General features: G+C 42.7%; 1 protein-coding gene across 3 annotated transcripts in view; it reads right to left on the reverse strand.

Moving 5' to 3' along the window:
• Positions 1–4,236: 4,236 nt before the first annotated feature.
• The window catches only part of MICAL3 (microtubule associated monooxygenase, calponin and LIM domain containing 3), a 185,658-nt gene continuing 175,851 nt past the window's right edge, over positions 4,237–14,043 (reverse strand). For all 3 annotated transcript variants that reach the window (XM_064515336.1, XM_064515346.1, XM_064515344.1), the window contains 3 exons: positions 10,426–10,525; positions 9,254–9,327; positions 4,237–9,170 (listed from right to left, as the gene is read on the reverse strand). In XM_064515336.1, coding sequence (XP_064371406.1) covers positions 8,986–9,170; positions 9,254–9,327; positions 10,426–10,525 — 359 coding nt within the window. In that variant the 3' untranslated portion in view covers positions 4,237–8,985. The remainder of the gene's footprint in view (positions 9,171–9,253; positions 9,328–10,425; positions 10,526–14,043) is intronic.

Below are 14,043 nucleotides of genomic sequence, written 5' to 3' on the forward strand. Positions count from 1 at the left end.
GGGGCGGCCCTGAGGCGCTAGGGTCGCGGAGGGGTGCTGCGCCAGGCGCGGGAGAGGGTGCAACGTCACGTATATTCCCGCTCACCGCAGGCCGCAAATGTACTTCCTTAGAGCAAACACGGGACCTATGAAAAAGACCAAAAACCACAGCTGCGATGTGAAGGGGCTGTAGACTGCTGTCAGGCCCGTGGTGCTGCTGGTGGCCTGGCCTCGGCAGCCTCCAGGGGTGCGTGCGCCACACGGACAGGCGGGTGGCCAAAGCCGGAGGCAGGTTCTTCTTGACCTGGGCTCCGCCAGGCCCAGGCGCATGGATGGGGAAAGCTCTCCGCAGAGCATATTCTGCTGTGCAGGCCTGCCCACAGCCTTGGCCGATATCCAGGGCAGGAAACCCCCTGCCTTCCCTAGCCTGTTAAGTGTTCAGGGGAAACACGTCTATAGGTTGTAGACAGTCAGCAGAGAATGGCGTTAGAACAGGCTAAAATAGAGTGGAAATAAACACTGATCCAGCGTCTTGCCAACACCCCCCCGTGGTGACATCAACCCATCAAATGCCCAAGAGCAGTGTCGCCAGCTTAGCTGTTTGTCTCAGAGTTCCCCACTCGCAGTTACAGTGTCTTCCAGATATACATCAACTTCATCTTAAAGCAATTCAGGTCCCTCGTCCCCACTATTGTGAAGATTATTCTGGAACTTAGATGGTTTCAAACCTCATGCTTCTCAGCCTAAATCTATTCATGTCCAATTTATAAATATTAAAGGCTATATGAATTAAAGTTAATTTTAAAAAATAATTGTATAGCTTTAGTATGATCTTATTTAAATATTTTAATACCATTTTACCCTTTAAATATAGTTTTGTTTTTTAAAAGTTTGTTTTTATTTCATACAGTTTCTCTGTCTTGTTCTTTCTTCCTCCTGATGCGCAGAGTCACCATACCCCTTTCAGCCTTTGCTTTACTGCACAGAGCAAGCAAAGTGTGTTTAATCAGGAAAAGCTGATCACAGAATGTTTTAAAAGTTGCTGGGATTCTGCAAAATGCAGCCCAAATCAATTCTGATTCAGACTTGAGTCATACGTTGGTCAACCCATCAACTGTATTCACACTGGGAATTATTTAGGGAAAGAAACTGGACACGTGTGTATCTGGCATCTGCTGGTTTTTATAAATTACAAGGAACTGAAGCTAGGTTTCTGTTTTTCAGAACTACTTTATCTTGGAAAGTTAGCACTGTTAACCTCAAATATGCAAAAAATGTATTTTCCCTTTCTTCTGCCAAAGTACATATATATCTTTTAAGAAATCGGCATATTGTTTGTTTTCTGGTATCTGAATAATTGGGATTTATTTGAAATATCTTTATACAAAATAGTAATAATAAAAAAAATGTGATCTCATCTTTTGCCTACAAGAAACAATGTGACTTCTGAATCTGAGATGTTCTGAAAAGCTCCAGATGCTACAAAACTCAGCAAGCCTGAAAAACCTCGTATGCTCATTCCCTTGCTGTCCACAGACTCTACACTATTGTGAAGACGATAAGAGAAAATACAGTTCTTTCTACAGAGTTTGGTTTGGACAGTGTTGGGTTTTTTTCCTTACTTTGAATGCTGTATCAGAATTTAAGAAAATATAGGAAGGATGGAAATCTTCATAGCTTCCATAGAGCAATTTCTATAAAAAGAAGCAGAAGGCCCTCTCCCACCAGGTGCTATGGGAGGACAACACTGGCTGTGAGGCTGAGGTCCAGCTGCCACGTGCCAGATCTGTTACCAGATCCTGTACCCTGTTACCATCCGTAGGATCCTTTGTCTCTGGTAACAGCTCCATTGCTTCTAATGCTTACAATTTAAAGGAGAAAGATGCACCCAGGTCCTAATTTAATGCTTAAAGAAAACCTTCTCCAATAATACTTTCCTGGAGAGATAGCAGGCAAGTTGCATCCTTCAAGGATTAGGTTTGCATTCTCCTATATCCAAGACTTAAAAATACAATGACTAATGTAAACAGCTGCCCATAGCATTCACTGTGAGGATTTCTTATAAATGGTTACATGCCAGGGAAACCAGAATGCCAGGTTTTTCACCCGTTGTTCTCTGTTGGTATTAGGCATGATTCCCTTCTGTAGTTATTTTTCCTAACAAATTACATAGTACGGAGAAAAATTCACAGAAGTGGAAGAAAATAACATCTTTGTCTTTATCCAGTCAAAGTAGCTGTATTACATGATGTTTGTTAATGCATATCTACTGTTGCCAAAAAGTGGCAGATGTTGGCTTTACATATTGTTTGTTATGTGAAGCCATCAACATCCCTCATTGCTCCTCCTTCACGCTCCTACCATTGTACCTTCCTTTCTATTCCTTACCCAAGAGTTGAACCTAAGGGAGTGGGAGAAGGGCCCGGGTCTCTGCCTGTTTCCCCGACTCCATCTCTCTTTGTGAAAAGGGGAACAATGTGGCATGAGTGAGGCAGCTTCTAGGGAATGAAACAACCATATGTGGAAAGCGTCAGATGCTTCTGAGCTACTTTCGTAATAAATGGAAACTGAAAGCAACAGCTGCCACCGTGTTGCGCTCCCGAGATGGGATTTCTTTGTTAGAAGGCCCTTTTCTGGTGTTATTTCCTATGCTCATGTGGCTGATCTATACAGGAAGTGTAGCCCTGCACATTGTAGAGGGCCCTCCAGGATTGGCTTAGCTATTTGCTGAAGTAAGCAATACACCAAGGCCTCTTTATGAGACTACTTATGCCATTAGTAGTTTAATAGCAAAACCTGTGGGTCCCTTACCGAGACCAGAGATCCAGTGTGGGTGCTGTACAGGCATAGGAAGAGAAAATTCCCTGGGCTGTCAAGTTTGCAGTGTAATTAAAAAGGCAGGATGAAATGTTGCAAGGCTGTTCTCCTAAACAAGGAATGGGATCCCGATCTCCTGTGTCCCCAAGTCCAGTGGTCATTCTTTCCATATATTTACCTCGAGGGAGAAATCTTTGCAGACTAGTAATAATCATGGCCCTCTGTCACCGGAGAGATCCCTCCCACACGGCCAGAGTTTTCCCCTATTGCTTTTAAAAGCAAGAGGCCCGAAGGACAGGAACAATTGTAGGATTTGAAACATTTCCAAAGTAACTGAATCTACTGAGCAGCACAAATGAAGTGTAATTCCTATCACCCACAGCAGGCTGTCATCTCTAGCCTCTGTGCTGAGGAGTGCACGAAAAAGATGAAAATCCCAAGCACCACCATTCCCTCCCTGTTGCCACAGCCAGCCATACCTTACGAAGACCGAGGTTTATCCTTTGTTTTGAAGGTGGTGAGATAGGCAGGAAAGTAAGATTCATCATTTTGGATTTCCCCGGCTGGGTTTTCCCACAACATCCTGTGTGTTTTCTGCTTAGTGAAAAAATGCAGTCTTCTGATTTGCCTCATAGTATACTCAATTACAGCAACACGGCTGACTGGATGGCAGATTCCTCTGGAGTTCAAGCTCCTGACGTTAGGTAGACCCAACACCCGTCACGTGAGGTCAACATCTGTTCTTTTTAAACGGGAGATACTCAGAGAAGACGGCTTCTCTTCACACACAACCTCATGAGGTTTAAACCTCTGAATCCTTCCAGTCTGTTCTGGGGACTGAGCTCCCGAGATGGGATTTCTTTGATAGAGGGCCCTTTTCTGGTGTTGTTTCCTACATGCACATGACTAATCTCTGGAGCTGCAGACAATTTAGGTAATCCTCCTGAACCTGCACAGTGCAGATGAGGCATGGGAGCACAGTGATGGAGGCTTCATAAAACATGGAGAGTCAGCACGGGTGTTGATGTCATTCACTCCCTCTCTGCTGTACCAGAGTCAGATATTCAGACTAGTACTTCAGACTAAGGAAGTAAGCTGCAATTCCTAGTTCCTACGATTCAGTTTACTCCTACGTTCCCTTCAGCCCTTCTTATCTATTTATTGTCATTTCTCTTCACAGAGAATCTGAGGAATCAATGTAAAATATGGAGAAAGGAGGACCACGTGTTGGGGTTGTATCAAAATGGGTTTGTTGGTATCTCAAATAATTCAGATAGGCTGAAAGCGTAGCAAAAGAGAGAGAAACAGAACTCGGGCCCTGTAACGCCTAGTTTTTTATCCCATCTCAAGATCACCTTCCTTCACTCCTGGTTTCCTCTTTTATCACCAACTGTGGAAGTGAATGCAAGTGAAACAAATATAACTCCACCAACAAAAAGAAAAAAATAATTAATTGACTTTATTTTTTTAGTTCAGTTGGCCATCTGAGGTGCTAAAATCTCAACACCAACAAAGCAAGTGTGCATCAAAACAAACAATAAAACACAACCAAACAGAAGAAAACAGGCTGGAACAGAGTTGGTTTTTTGGGTTTTTTTTACAGGTAGGGTATACACTTTTTTGTTAACACTCCATATATGCCAACCATAAAAGCCTTGAACAATCTGAATATCAGAGTTCACTTTCATACAAAAAGGGAAGATGCTAAAGCAGATCCCTTCACCTGGATTAGACTTCACACACACACGCACGCACACATATCGAGAGTATTTAAATTACTGCAATACCATCAGAACATGGCATTCTCCCCTTAACGTCTACACTCTCAATGACATCCTCATCTGTCCAGCTACCCTGCCGCCTATAGCAGTACTCTGAGCAATCCAAAAGCCGAAACATTTGGAAAACTTCCAATCTCTGTTATTTTGCAATGGTCAAGAGCAAGCAATCTCTTTCTCTGTGAATTATATACAGGCTGGTTTTTAGTATGCTTTAGAGTTCTCTTTATTGCAGACTGTGACAATTTAAACTCCTGACACAGCCATATCGTGGCTTTTCAGTTTGTACACAGGAGATTTTATAATGCAACGCCTTTCTCATCCACTGGTGTCTGGTGTAAACATTTAACTGAAGACTCAAAAGAATGTTAACCAAACAAGGTGTAGCTGTGGACATTTTAGGAACAATTGCTAAGAAAATGAAACTGCTGGCTGCTCTAGATCATGCAGTCTAGACCACTTATAATACTTCGTAATGTTCAGGATTAGAATGTATAAAAATATTAAAAACCACCAGAGTGCACACAAACGTGGTGACTAGCTCTATGCAAGCACTGTGTTCTAATAGAGGCCTAGGCATTGCACAAAACTCAGGTTCTTGGCCGCAGGGGTAACCCAAGGATCCACTGGTGTCTTTACATACAAATGAGTATTTACATAAAATGCAGAGACGGTTAGAGAAGGACAGACTTTTAAAACATGCGGTTTGCTCTAAAATATGTTCAGCAACGCGGTTTGTAACATGCCCTAGCGAGACCATGGGGTTTTGGATAACTGAAAAAGGGAGGAGTATGTCTGGAAGTTGGAGCTGAAAGGTAATCATGTCATCTCCCCACACACAGTTCTCTGAAGCTCAGGATTTTACAGCCATTTTTGAGTTTTAATGAAAACATAGTAAAAGAAACAAAACAGTTAAAAATGTTGTTTGTATTGTGAAAACAGCAGATTGGTTGTTTTGGCAGTCCTCACTCCCCCATCCCCATTTACCTCCTGGGTGTCCCCAGGAGACAGTATCCCCCTCCCTTCCCCTTAGGGGACTTAAGCGCTCCCCCATCTGCAGTGTGCCCATTTTAAAACAAGCACAGGTCAGGCTCCAAACCCAGCTGTCCTTCCATCACATGGACTGAGCGCCCAGCCCCTGGTATGGACAGCATCACAAAAGGGGATGGCACCTGCTGTTGCATGCCCACTTCTCAGAAGCTGAGGGCCTTTCCCTTCATTCATATGCGAAACAGCCACACATCACTGAATGCACATGACTGAGCCACGTGCTATTGCCTGCTTGGATAGCACAAAGAGCTAGAAGACATCCTACTTGGATTCTGATACAAATAAGGAATCTTGTGGTCACAAGAGCCTCCTTCAGCTTTAAAAATACAAAATTTGAATTAAAAATATTAAGATAGTAAAAAACCCCAGTATCTGATATGCAAGTTATATTGTTAAAGTGCAACTGAACAACAAGTACAAGTTGTGCCTTTTACTACCATTTTGGTAGAAAAAGGCCTTTTAAGATTCCCATTCATGTATTTTTAACTAATTTGTGTGTGTGCAATGTTAGGTCTTCATTTTCATTCTCAGTGCTGGAGGACTTCAACATAACCTAAAGAGTTTTAGAGTATGTGCTTCTTCCCCTGCAGTAGGGCATTACACCCTCAAGTGATATCATTGTTCAGCTTTGCAAATATCTGGCCAGTGTCCTTCAGTACTAAAGGGAGAAGTAGTAATCTGATATTTCTTCTTCAGGATTTCTGTTTTACAGCTCACATTCAATGATTTTTTTATTCAAAGTCAGATGTGCTCCATATACATACTGCACTATGAAGTGGACAGAGGCCAATTCTCTGTACAAGAGAATTTACAATCAACTACTGTCTAGTTTCCCTCTCTTCCCTCCTCCTCTCCAATTTCCACTGACCACTCAAACACAGACTATGTAAACTACCACTGACAATGTGACTTCTGCAGCTGGCCTCCGCACTGGTACATGGGGGAAGTTCTGTTCGCAGATGCCTCGTTGGTACACCAACACTTAAAGGAGTTTTGTCCCATGATACTGGTATAGCAGGTACCACTTGCTAACATGCACAATTACTAAGCAGCACAACAGCTGCTTGTCTGCTTTGTTTCATGAACGTTTGGGTTTAATTTGTAATGCTTCAGCAGAAAACACTATGGAGGATGAAGGGAAAACATTTGAGGTGGAAAAAACATGTTTGCACAGTTAACAAGCACTGCTGAGAGTCTCTGGGGACTGTCCTTAGCTTGAGATATGTTCAGGAGTCAGATATGAGTTCAGATTTTAGACCCTGGCTAACAGAAGACATCTTTGTGGAAGGCAGAGAGCCAGCAGCAAGAAACCACGTTACCTTCTATCCTGAGGTAAAAGATTAAAGGATGCCCAACCCTGCTTGGGTATCTTGCACCAAACAGCATATCATCAAGCAGGAAGTCAGTGCATTGTATGAATATGCTTGGGAATGAGACACTTCCTCAAAGACACTGAGGAGCAGGCTTAGTATTTCTTAACAAGAAAAGAAAATAGTCAACAACCCAAGGGGAAAAAACTCTTAACATTACCACATTAAGGATGAGACACCTACCCAGCGCACACTGCTATTTCAGCTCTGTGTGACAAGTTAAGGGTGTAGTGTGCTCAGGAAATCTGTCAAACAGTGAATGGTGCTGAATTGCTCAGTGCATGTCCTGTTCATTACTTAATGTAGGATTACAATGAGCACCCTCCTGGTTTAAAAGCAGCAGCTTCACTAGCTGAGCCAAAAGGAGCTTCCTCCAACAGATGCAGCATGAAATGTGCTATTTTTGTTTACATGGAAGTCCCGCTAGCTGTATCTCAAGAGTGCGAGGGTCCCCTCTTTCAGGGAGAAAGAGGCATATGGGATATCTCTACCTCACAGTTTTGGCTTTCCCGTTATAAACATTTAATATTTAAATAAATTATAGGTTTATCCCAGGAGGAATCTGGGATGCAGAAGAAAAGTATGCTAGGAACACAAATAGATTCTTACAACTCCATGAACACACCAGATTTCATCGTAAAGGAAGTCTCCTAGGGCAGGATGCATCCATGGGTCCATAAAGGCTGCCCTTGTTGTGAAGCAGGGACCAATGCGCAGTAGTGTCTTCCTCTAACAGACACCCCCTCCACAATCAAAGATGTGTAACATTAACATTATTAAGAACGCTAATAAATAGCCACAGGTAACAATGTCCAGTAATTTAGAAGTGGAAGTTGTAGGATGCAGCAGGCACACACACCCATCACTCGTCCATATTTTTCTTAAAAGATACAAAAATGAATCTTTTTTCAAGTATTAAAAAAATAAGTTAATTGACATAAAAGGGTCAAAGTGACTGAGGGCCCAGGCAGGTCTTAAGCTTCGTTTTCAATGTGCAAAAACAAAATACAGAGGAAAAAATAAAAACACTGAAAAGTCTTAATGGTGGTTCAGTCACTTAAGGGCTTCTCCCTTTTAGGAGTTAACAACCAGGGAACGCCTGGTAACACCCCTACCCCAGCACACACTTACTACTGTCCCACAGTCAGTATTTTCCAGTGTCAAAACAAAAACAGAACAAAGAAACCCATCAGCCTCTGAGCTGTGGCCATGAAGACTAAGGCCAGCGGTAGCTCTCTCTCCAGTGTGTAGCAAAGCAGAAGGGCATCTTCCCTCTCATCTTCTCCCCTTTTCTCCCCACAGCAATAACAAAATTTAGGAGACTACGATAGGGAGAGAGTCCTCTGATGCCCAAATCTCTCTGAAAAACAGGAGGCAGAGAGTTCCATCACACATACTAGCAGAATCTTCTCTGTCTCATATTTCTTCATATCCATACATAATAATCAACTGCAGGTTTCTTTGGTGGGGAAAAAGACTAAAGCAAAGAAGGTGCTGCCCTGGGCTTCTGGAGCTCTCTTGGATAGCCGACTCCTCCATACAGGCTGCTACAGGCTGCTGTGGTTCTCCAGAGAGGGTTGTCACTTCCCTCTCTCTTATTAGAACTGGTGTAGTGAAAATGAGAAAGGAATGGACTGCCAAAAATCCAGTTTAGTTAAGGGTACTTCTCCCCTTAACCTCCTTCCCCACACACCAGAGTTTATTCCTTTCCCTCCTACCACAAGGAAAAAATATAGTCCATTGTACGGGACCTCAAGGAGACTGCATAGTCTCAGCCCACTATCTTCAACTTGGCTTGCAAACATATGAAACTTAAGCTTCTGGAACCAACACACTTATCAAAAGGCTTCTGAGTGCTTCAGACTGAATCCCTGCATGCTGGCAGACCCTTCCGAGGTTTCCCCTTCAGTATCTTCCTATCCATGTAATTCTGGCAAACTCAGGGTAGGCCAACTGGACAACACAGACCAGCAGAGGTAAATGTTTTAAGCTCAGGACCAGTTCAAGCTAAAGCCTTTGGAAAGCATAACTGCCTCCAGGTCCTTGTCTTCCTCTTTTTCTCGAAGCCGTTGCTCCTCCAGGAGAGCCACAAGAGAATCTCTCTGCTCTACCACTTCTAGCATCTCATTCAGGATCCTCTTCTCCTCTGAGAGCTCCTCATCTGTCTTCAGATGATCTACAGAGATACCAAAAAATGTCAGCATACAGAGGACTAGAAATACGCTCATAGAAACTGTGAAATGTTCCTTTCACTCTCACCGTCCACTGCCATCCTCTCCCGGAGTTCCTGCTGTAATCGACTCTGCCTGTCTTCTAGTTCCAGTTCCCGAGCGCTGAAAGGTAAACACATGAGGAGTCCAATATACCACTTCTGTGTATACTCAAATACTCTATACATAGCTTTGTATTCATTCTCAATTTCTTCCCCCTTCTAGGTATCTCCTATGTATTTTACCAATTCCCTTTTCTTTTCTTTTTTCCAATTCCAACTCTTAAGATACGTAAAAAAGATTTTAAAAAAGATTTAAATGTTCTTTCAGCATCTCAGGTCCTTTGCCTTCAGCTCAGAAGTGGAATAAGGAAAGATGAGAAGGTTATGGAGGAATTATCTTTTTCACATAGTTGCATACTAACCAACTTCATTTAATTCCAGTGAAAATACTGCAAATCTAAGACAGTGTGTGAAGGAAGGACCAGACAAATCTGCAATTGTTGCCAAAATCAGATTTTATCTCTGTGTATCTCCTGTCACCTCCCACTTTCATGAAAAAGTTACTTATCAGCTAAGGACATTGCAGGCCATTGCCCTTTCAGGTTCCAATGCAACCTTGGAGCTTTTCTAGCACCTAGAAGGACACTGAGTTTCCACACTGCCCAAGTTAGGCTGACATGCTCAGAAACTAATTTTAGTGAATTTGCAGCAGAGGGACTAAGAAAGCTCCCAGATTCATTAACAGGAAAAGCTTGTATCATCTGAGCCCAGATGAGAGGCAGTGGGATCCCACTATAGGCAGAGAAGAGGGCCACATTGGAAAATATGACTGAATTAAAGGCGTAGGATGTCAAACAGTTTTGGCCACACTCATAAGCGGACTCCAAAACCAGAATGAGTCACCTATTATTTCCAAATCAAAATGTGGAAACACATGTGTGAACAAGACCTGTTTTGTCCAAGGACAGCTCGGGAAGGGCTCAAAACTTTGAACAAGCATCCATACTTCTGCATGTACACGAACAGTTTGAACTTTCATTCCTTATTAGACCTTCTTCTACCAGAGATTATTCTGAGATGTACTTAGATTCGTATCTCAGCCAAGAATCAGCCCAAGAGATTTCTGACATCCTGGCATTATAGGCAAGACAGTACTAGCAGATCTTCCAATATTATTTGTAAAGTATTTCCTCTTTTCAAGCATTGCACGTTCACTCACAATATCATCAGTTCAGACTCGTAGCGAACCAATGCATTTTTCTCCTGTACCAGCTTGAACCACTCCTGCATCAGCTTTGGATCATCCTTCTTCCCCATGCCTGCCAAAAGAGAAACCTTGGTAAGTTTTCGGATAATGCCCTGCAATTCTTATAAGCCCAAATGGCAAAAACAACAATGGGGGCAAAATGTGCAAAGAAAGCCGAGCAAGATGCTGCCAGAGCACTCCCAAGCCGAGTCCATTCAGTTTGCCTACAGCACACAGAAGAGTGGAAATCACCTCCAAAAGGTTTCTCTTCTCTTTGGAGCCTCAATTTTTTGCTTCCTGATTTTTTTGCCACTGCTTGTTTCTTCCTCCCTCCCACTGCAGAAAGCCCAGATGTCTGTCCATTTCACTTTTCTTTTCATTAGAGTAGCTTTATAGTTCTCCATGCCAGCTACTTAAATGTGTGCTTATCAGAAACTGATTCATTTGCCAACTCCATGTGTTTTACCCTTATTTTCTTCAATTGCACATCCTCAATCTTTTGTTTTACTGGCCAAAAGTAACCCCTTGTCTTCTCTCTTTTTTTTTCAGTGGCTAAATAAATCTTTTTTCACTTCTCCTGGCCACATACCTATCCACCTTGGCAAACCCCACTGCACAGTACACACAGAAGTTACTTCTACTGTATTGCACATCAGCACTCGAAAGAAAGAGAGAACCCCCAGCCACATTTGCTAACACAGAAAAGTAGGACAGAAAATTCTTGGGCCTCAATCAGCCAATACAGAACTCGCAGTTGATACTTCATTTATTTTACAACCAACTCCTAACCTTACTCAACAGTCCACTGACAAACCTCATCTTCCAGGAGTTACATAGAATAAACTGCAGAACTCTGTTCTCAAAGCCTTCTCTTGATCTTTGTCAAATGCAAGAGCTTACCGTGGAAGCTCCTCCTAGCATTCTCCTGTTTTAGGCCCCTGATTCCACACTGAACTACCTTGCAGATGAATGCCATGACTTATATCAAATGCCAGCAAGGACACTAGCTGTCTGCCTACCTGCGAAGAAGCGGAGGCAGGAGCAAGGCCTCAAATCAAGCTGAACGGTATCTTCTGGTTGCAGCATCCTACCTGCACTGCATATAACCTGGGCTTGCTAAAGTAACTAACAGCTGTGTCTACCTTGTTATGATGGATACATAGTACCTACACTGAGAGCAAAACCTCTTAAACAGTGGTTTTGATGCTAAAAAGAATCAAGCAGCAAGCTTATTATGCACTCTGGGAAACTCTACACAAATACCACATTAATGGCTAGTTAACTCATACCTACGCCCTGCCTCCATCCTGAAGGTCTCAGAGAAGTGTTGCACTGGAACTAAACACAGGAGAGCCTACAATTCCTATTAAATTGTAGCTTAGTTTGAAAATACTTTTGAAAATGCTTTTGAAAAATTGCAATAGTAGACCCTTGGGAAATATCAGCCCCAGTTGTACCACCCTGAGAGCCTCTGGCTCCCTGGATTTATAGCAAGCATTCCTTTCTGAGCATCTCTGCACAATATGCCCATGTGGCGACAGGAGAGGGGAGACTGTACATGCAGATGTCCAGTGCAGTGGTGCCATGAAAGCACTGGGAAGTCTCCCCATCCTTTCTGATGCCAGGATGTATAGAAAACAAATGCCTCTAAGGAAAAGCCAAAAACACAACGCTACTGACCTATGAAATATTTAATTACTTTTAAACAGCCAACGAGCAGAGGAATAATGGGAGGTCTTGGGAGGGAGCGTTGACAACTGATGTGAGGGAGCACCATGGAAAGCAGAGTAAGTGGTTAGCAAAATTACACCATGAACACACATGAAGAACCCCCTTCCCCCACGCCTTGGCAATGGAAACTCTACAGCAAACTCCATTTGGGACAGTTAAAGAACACACTCAGCAAGACAGATCAGGGAAGACTGGTGTGGCTCAACGTTTGTTGCTTCTTAAACTTTAGGGATGTTTTGCAAGCCAGTCTTTATAAAGAGACAGTATTCCTTTAATCCATACATACTAATTAAAAGGCCATTTAAGGAAAGAGATTTTCTTCCCTCACCCCACCTTCCAGATGCCTTTCACGCAGAATAGAGAAATTAAAATGACCAAATGAAAACAGAAACTTTCGAGTGTGACGTTACTGCTCCCATCACTGCTGCCCAATGTCCCTCCCAGTCATTACTCCCTCCCTACCAGAACCTGAAGCAGAAAAAGGGATACTGTACCTTTAATAACTTGCCACAGGCTCATATAAGCTGTTTACCGGGTGCTACTGAGAAGACTGGTTTGGGGAAAAAGCAAGAAAGGGGCTGGGGGCCTTGTGATCACTAGCTGACTAGCGCTGCTACGACAACCCAGCCGTGGTCAAGGAGAATGGGGAGCGTGTGAGATTACATTACCTTCATGGGCACAGCAAGGGCAGAAGGAGAGAGGTCTACGACGTGGTGTCCCGGCATTGGGCTCAACTTCAATAGGACCAAACGAGGAAGAGGAAGAGGCAGGAGAGGAAGAGGAAGTTGGAAGTGGAAAGGAAGAGGAGGAAAGGGATGAAAGAAAAGACAAGCAAAGGACAAAAAGCATAAGAATGAGAAAGAAAGGAAACACAAGAAGAAAAGAAAAGAAAAAGAATACAAGAAATGGAGAAGCAGAAACAAGGGATACACTCTGCAGATGAATAATGTCCTTCATAAGCACAGGTAACAGATAAGAGGTAGACTGAGGTACTGGTGAACTCTACCTGAGCTGTACAATTACCAGGCAGGAGGCTATTGTTGACTTTTTCCTGATACACATTTTCAATCATATGGTCCTCAGCAAAAAGATTTGTAAACAAGATGTCAGGATGAGCAGAGATGAATAGTTCACTCCTGCTGATAAATGTCACATTTTAAGCAGGGTTTCATAAAGTCTCTCCTGCATGCATAGGACACCAGCTCTGAACAGCCATCCTACTTTAAAGGTTTATCCGGACCATGATCTTATCACCTTGGCAGGATCCACTGATGGTGAAAGTGTCCTTTTTAATGGAAAATAATCCCTTCACATTCGAGACATTAAAGGGAGAATCTGATTAATGTGGAACCAGCCTGCCAGGATCTGCTGTGTCATGTATGGCAAGTACACATATATACTCAATAGGTGTACAGTGCTTGGAAGGGAAACAGTGTTTATATGGATTAAAAAAACTGATTCGCATCAAGGCCTGTGTGGGGAATGATCAACTAAGAGCTTTGCATAGTTAAATGGTAAATTTAAAGCTGTCCCTTGACATTCTTGTTTTGCAAAGCCTTTTAAAGCCTACAAGTCCTGTTATAAGTGACTTACCGAATCTTTTTCATCTTTTCTATCACTCAGTGAAGGGCAAATATTTCTCATCTCTACAGTGGTTCAGCTGTTTTAACACTGAGAATTTGCTTTTCAGCTGCACTTTACATTACAGAGATAAATAGCAGGAAATAACTAACATCACTCTAATTTACAGGAGAACATATGCACCAAGAAGGTGATGAGCCTGAAACATCAAAACTAGAAGACTGAAAGACTTACTACTCTCAACAAACAACTGCATTTAAAAAGGGAAGGCATTTCTGG

This window comes from Dromaius novaehollandiae, chromosome 1, assembly GCF_036370855.1.
Source record: "Dromaius novaehollandiae isolate bDroNov1 chromosome 1, bDroNov1.hap1, whole genome shotgun sequence".
Classification (NCBI taxonomy): Eukaryota; Metazoa; Chordata; class Aves; order Casuariiformes; family Dromaiidae; genus Dromaius; species Dromaius novaehollandiae.